The sequence below is a fragment of the Diplodia corticola genome (genome assembly GCF_001883845.1).
Source record: "Diplodia corticola strain CBS 112549 chromosome Unknown scaffold131, whole genome shotgun sequence".
Taxonomy (NCBI): Eukaryota; Fungi; Ascomycota; class Dothideomycetes; order Botryosphaeriales; family Botryosphaeriaceae; genus Diplodia; species Diplodia corticola.
In genome coordinates this window covers 2,104-8,145 of record NW_017971610.1, presented here as the reverse complement: position 1 = coordinate 8,145, position 6,042 = coordinate 2,104, and the positions used below count along the sequence as shown (strand labels likewise).

The 6,042-nt window shown below is 62.0% G+C and overlaps 2 protein-coding genes across 2 annotated transcripts in view; both read right to left on the bottom strand.

Moving 5' to 3' along the window:
• The window catches only part of BKCO1_1310003 (kelch repeat protein), a gene marked incomplete at both ends in the record, with an annotated part of 2,170 nt that extends 744 nt beyond the window's left edge, over window positions 1–1,426 (bottom strand). Inside the window, one exon of the mRNA XM_020270989.1 lies at window positions 58–1,426. Within this exon, the coding sequence (XP_020124897.1) occupies window positions 58–1,426 (1,369 nt within the window). The remainder of the gene's footprint in view (window positions 1–57) is intronic.
• Window positions 1,427–2,405: 979 nt separating this feature from the next.
• On the bottom strand, window positions 2,406–4,148 carry BKCO1_1310002 (cellobiose dehydrogenase; the record flags this gene model as incomplete). The annotated part of the gene is made up of 2 exons (XM_020270988.1): window positions 2,406–3,793; window positions 3,857–4,148. The coding sequence occupies 2 exons, from the start codon at window positions 4,146–4,148 to the stop codon at window positions 2,406–2,408; spliced, it is 1,680 nt and encodes a 559-aa protein (XP_020124896.1).
• Between the last annotated feature and the right edge of the window lie 1,894 nt (window positions 4,149–6,042).

The window sequence follows — 6,042 nt, the reverse complement described above, 5'->3', positions numbered from 1 at the left end:
GGAGGGGAGGGGAGGGGAGGGGAGGGGAGGGGAGGGGGGGAAGGATCGTAGACTTACCGTTTGCGAACAGCGCCTTCACCTCGTCCGAGCTCCACTCGGGTTCTGTATAGTTGGATGAGTTGTACCACGCCCGCACCACGCTCGGCGCCTCGTACACATCCGCGTCCGCATCGTACCCGGCCGCCCACCTCATGGCCGTCATGTCGAAGACGCCCAGCCCCTGCTTCCACGGATCGGGCGTCGTCCAGCGCTCGCTCATCTCGACATTGTTGTCGGCCCCGCCGACGCTCACAAACTGCCTGCGCCCCGCGCCCACGACGTGGCAGCCGTGATTGAGGCGCGCGGCGGTCGCGTCCGGGCCGCGAAACCAGCGGAAAGCGGGCAAGCTGAGGACGTACGTATCGTTGTACGTCGCACTGTTGTCGGCCGCATTCCACCCGCCATACAAGAACAGCTCGTAGGAGCCTGCATTCGTGCCGGCGCCCGCACTAGTACTGACATCCTGCGCGCCGACGAGACAGAACCCGTCGCGGGTGCCGGGCACGTCGCCCGTCGCGACCTGGCTGTACCACGTGTCGTCGGCGGGGTCATACACGGCGACGGTGTCCAGGTCGAGCTGGCCGGCGGCGTTGGACAGGACGGTGCGGCTGCCGCTCTCGCCGCCCAGGAAGACGACGAGCCCTGCAGGGCCCGCTCCCCCGAACGGCACCGCCGCCGCCTGCCCCCACATCTGCGTGCCGTACGTCGTGAAGCCCGCGGCGCTGCGGTTCGCCCACTCGCCCGACGACAGGTTGTACGACACCAGCCCTGGCACGGGTATCTCGGTGCCCGTGTCGACGGCCGGGTCGGTTTGAGACGAGTGGACGCCGCCGGCGTAGAAGGCCGTGTCGCCGCCCTGCAGCACGGTGCTGTATCCGCCGACGGGCCGGGTGAGGTTGTTGAAGGCGGCGAGGTCGCCCTGGCCCACTTTGGCCCAGGTGCCGCTGCCGGAGCCGTCGGCGGCGAGCTTCCACATGCCCAGGTTGGGCACGGCGTTGCCCGGCGCGCGCATCCCGGCCCAGAGGTAGATGGCGGACGAGGTCTCCGAGGGCCAGAGGGAGGGGAAGGTGAAGACGGGGGTGTCGCCGCGGTCGATTTCGGTCATCTGGACCGAGTCGTTGGTCCATGAGGTGCGCATGTCGATGGAGAGGGTGGCGTTTTGCACGCGGGGGACGACGGTGTCGAGCTCGCCGCTGATGTTTTGCGAGAGCTGGCCGCCGTCGATGTAGAGGAAGTCGCCCACGACGGCAGAGCCATGTTGGCTGCGGCGGATGAAGTCGGAGGCGGACGGCGCTTCTTTCTGAGCGTCGGCAGGTAGTGCTGCGTGTAGGAGAATCGCGACCAGCAAGCTCCAGGTCGCCGGTCTACGGTCAAACGAGGGAAGCATGCTGGATGCCTGCCTTGCTTCTCACCGAAAGAGACATGGAGGTCAGACGGAGAACGGACATGGCGAAAGGAAGGTCGAAGTCTGGAGATGGCACCAACAGCGCGCAGTCGGCCCCCAAATTTCAACAATCCTTCAAGGGTGGAAACCCCTGGAGTGGCGTCTACTACGTACATACATAGTACATGCTTCGCTTCGGTTGGCGCCTGGCTACTGTGCCGGCTGCAGGATGCACAGTATGCAGACTTGTGAGAGGATGCAGGAGGCACAACAATCCTCCGAGCCATTGGCCATCGTGTCCTTGTCGGATGTATTGCCGGCTGGCCGCGAACCTGCCGAAGTGGTTTTAGCCAAATTCTGCGGGTAGCCGTGCAAGCGGCAGGTGCGAAGGCGTCTCGCGAGACCGTGCCGCGACTGTTGTGGGCTCAAGCTGGGCCGAGTTGGCGCCCCAGCCTCGCTCGGGAGTGTCGCGCATCGGAAAGGATTCGGCGGCACAAGGCAGCAACGAGGGACTCGGCGTCGTGCAAAGCGCACGAGCGTACGCGGCATGCGCCGAAACGAGGGTGTTGATGACATGGAAGAGGCGGGGTGGGGTGGCACGAGTGAGAGCTGGTCGACGCCCATTGGCCTTTGCCATATGCATCACCTCCAACAAGGCAATCTCACGAGCGATCTTCCCGCAACTTCCAACGTCGCAATCAAGACAATGATTTGCGCATTTGCGCACTTGAATGCGCGGGGTTGTACGATCGAGCCAGTCAAGGGTAATGACGCAAACTCGTCAGAGCCAACGGTAGGAAATGCCAGAGCTCTTTCACAACGTCCCTTGACGTCATCTTCAAGGTATCGAGACTCTTCTCATAATGTTCGTCTATATTTACAGCATACAGCATACAGAAAAATGAGCTATCTCAGACATCACAGCCAAAAAGCCATAAAAGACGGCGTATATACACACGAATCATCTCCCTTCCCTCTCCCTCTACAGCGCGTTGATCAACTCACTCGCCCTCTCCGCCGCCACCATAATACCAAACTGCGGGTTCACCGTCAGCGGCGCCACAATGCTGCCATCCACAACATGCACATTCTCCGTCCCCTTCACCATCGCATTCTCATCCACACACTCCCCAATCCTGCAGCTGCTGCTCCAATGGTTGACCATCCCCTTGGCATACGCCGAAGGCGTGGTGATATACGTCCGAATCTCCTCCTTGGTCGCATTCCTCCTGATGTTCATGGGCTCCAGGTCGGCGGGCAGCCGGGCGAACAAGTCGTGGATGACGGACGCGATGTCGTCGGCGTCCCTGTTGGCGGCGTCGCTGTAGTAGACGTCGCCGCTGGGGCCGGCGACGAACTTCTCGTCGAGCACGACGCGGCCCTCGGACAGCAGGCCCGAGGTGCCGTAGACGTTGAGGGTGACGGTGTTGTTGGCGGTCCAGTCGCCGTAGCCGGCCGAGTCGATGGTGCCCTGGACGCCGGCGGGCGCGCTGCCGTCCGTGTGGTTGACGTACGTCCAGAAGACGGACGTCTGGGTCGCGAACGCGAGCGGGCCCGAGCGCTGCGCCAGGTACAGCTGCGTGTCGGCCGCGGGCGGGTCGGCGTAGCGGTTGGCGTGGGACGACAGCGAGGGCCCGGTCAGCTCGATGAAGGTGTTTGGGTTGTCGAAGAGGCGCGCGCCCACGGCCGTGTTGTTGATCCAGTCGGACGGCGCGGCGGCGAGCTTGCCCGCCGCGGAGAGGCGCGAGAGCGTCGCCGCGTCGCCGATGCCCGAGTGCATGAGCAGCGATGGCGACTGCACTGCGCCGCCGCTCAGGACGACGCGGCCGGTGGCGGACAGCGGGATGGTGACGTCGCGGCCGTCGACGGTGGCGACGACGCCCGTGGCCTTGGGCCCGGTGCGGGCGACGCGCTGCACGCGCACGCCGTGCTGGAGCTGGAAGTTGTCGCGGGCGAGGGCCGTCTGCAGGTAGGTGGTGACGGGCCCGCCGCGCTGGCCGTTGGCGTAGTCGTACGCCGGCCGGCCGAAGACGCGGTACTTCTGGTCGGCGGCGTCGTTGATGACGACGTCCGAGAAGCCCGCGCTGTCGACGATCCACTTGCGCGCCGCCTCGTAGCCCGTCTGCAGGTAGTACTTGCCGTCCATCGAGTACTGCTCGACCGACTTCTGGCGCTGGTACAAGCGCTCCGTCGCGGCCGCCACGTCGGCGTTCTTCCAGCCCGCCGGGTGGAAGTCGTCCCAGTCGGACGCCGGCGGCTGGAAGTAGAGGCCCGCGTTGATGGCGGACGAGCCGCCGATGGTGCAGCCGCCGTAGGCGTTGACGCGGCTGCCGCACACCAAGTCTCCTCCATCGGCGAAAATGCTCTTGTCTGCGAGGAGTGCAATCAGTCAGAATGCTCAGGAAACGCGTTGCGAGTGGGGTTGAGGCATACAGAGACCCGGAACGTCGACGCGGCTAAGGTTGGTGCCGTTCAGCCAGCCAGGGCGGTCGGTGCCGCCGACGATACCGTACGACTTGCCTCCATCTTCCAGGAGCAGCGTCTTCTTTCCGGCCTCGCTGAGCCTGTCGGCGACAATGATACCGGCGGGGCCAGCGCCGACGACAATGGCATCCCACTCCTGCTTCGTCCAGTCGGCGGCGTTGATGGCGACGTCGAGCAGAGGGGCGGCGGCCGAGAGCGAGCACAGGAAGCCGAGAACGACGGCCGTGGTAGGCGATCTCATGTTTGCAAAAGGAGCGACTGACTGTTGGAAACAGATATATAAAAAAAGAAGGTTGAAAGATCGGTCGACCTCGGCGTGCCAGTCTTCAGGAGCAGGCAGGCTTTCATATAGAGAACGGAGCGTCCATGCAAACGGGCGAGAGAGATGCGGTTCCACTCTGTACGAATAGCAGGCCGTCTAAGCTGCCGATCCCTGGTGGTGTCGCATCGTATTCGGCGGGGGCCAAGCTCAATACACCAGCCCTGCGCCGGTGATTTTCTTCGATTGATGAGCGGCAGGCCCCAAAAGCTTAGCTATGGCCGCTATTGGTATCGCCTGCCTGCCGGTTGCGACGGCACGAGCGGGGAGAGTATTGGCAGTGCTACGGTGATGTCAATCGCGAGCGGCGGCGGCTAAGGCTAAGGCTGAGAGCCAGCGCCATCATCGTGGAGAAATGGACGGTAGGGTTGCTGGCTTCGTAGCTAGGGGCTGCTACCGTCGGTATTTTTAGCTAGGAAAGTTTTAGCAGCTGGACAGCGCGGGTCAGCCTTGTCCTTCCGGTCCAGAGCTGCAGTCATCAACCGGGCCGAGCGGAAGCCAATACGACGACTCAGACCGTCTGTCGTCCCCCTCGCAGCCCCTGAACCCGGTGCCGTACAACGGCCCAAATTTACTTAGCCGAAGCATAACAGAATAATGACCAGCAGCGAAGGCAGGGACCCGCGAACCTTTTGCCCGTCAGCAATCTGCAAGTCCAGCATCCCCTCCAGTACCCAGTCTCGCAGTCCCCGGAGGAAGAAAAGGAAAAATGATGGAGCACCCAAGGACGGAAGCGTGCGCACTCGCGTTACCTCTGCGTATCTTTAGATCCCCCTCTTTTGTTCTCTCCAGCTGAACCTGCACCACCTCGCGCATCCGCTTTCTGGTTACCCTGCATCGCTGCAATGCGCGCTACTGCTGCAAGCTGCTGTAGCTAGACCGCATTCTTGATTTCTCCCGCGCCTGCGCATGTGCACCCTATCGCCTGCTGCCGCCGCCGCCACCCCAAGCCCGCAGCGGCAGCAGCGCTTCCCACGCACCCAATGCCGGAATCCTCATATGCAGCTTCCTTCAAACTCGCCTGACGATGCACACCGCATCCGAAGCACGTCTCAGCCTGCGCGACCGAGTTCCTCAGGTTGATGAGCGAGGTGATAGGTAAGCGTTGGCCGCTCCCGGAGCAGAAGCCCGGGCTCCGAGTTCCCGGCGGAGAAAAAAATAATTGGCGCGCAGGTAGGGCTGACGGGCATGTGGGTCCCCGCCTATCCTATAACTTGCGTCATCAATAATACGTTTCTCAAAGGGTTGCCAACGGGTGTGGTGAGGATTCCAAAGGAAACCCGGTCTTGTGTCTCGACGTTGGTCGCAATGCTCGCCTCCGGTCCCTGTTGTCCTTTTGGAATGTTTCTCATTTGCTACCCTTTTCCGCTTTCTTCTCTCCTTCCGTCCGAGAGCGCAGAACATAAAAAAATTCCCCGTTCTTCAAAGCGAGGCCGCTGCAGAAAGAAGCAAACCGCTTTGAGGTCCATCTGGTATCTCCGTCCATAGATTCCGCAGCGCTAATAAAGAGCAAAAGTTCAACCCTGTCCGTTCAGCAGCAGTTTCCGCTATCCCGAAAACTGTAAAGAGATCGCTTCAAGAATTACCCAGCAATTAACGCCCAGCCCGAATGTTGTCATTACCATGATGCTCTCTTACCCGCCTTCATGTTGACTCTATGTATCATCTGCAGAAAGGCCGAATTCGCCGCGTCCCACAGGCGTCGGATAAGCAGAGCTTGGGGTGGTGAACGAAGCGGAGATGATGTAGGGGAGGAGGACGAAATCAGTTGCAAGAAGAGGTGGAATACACACTTGGGAGCCGACCACCCGCCGGA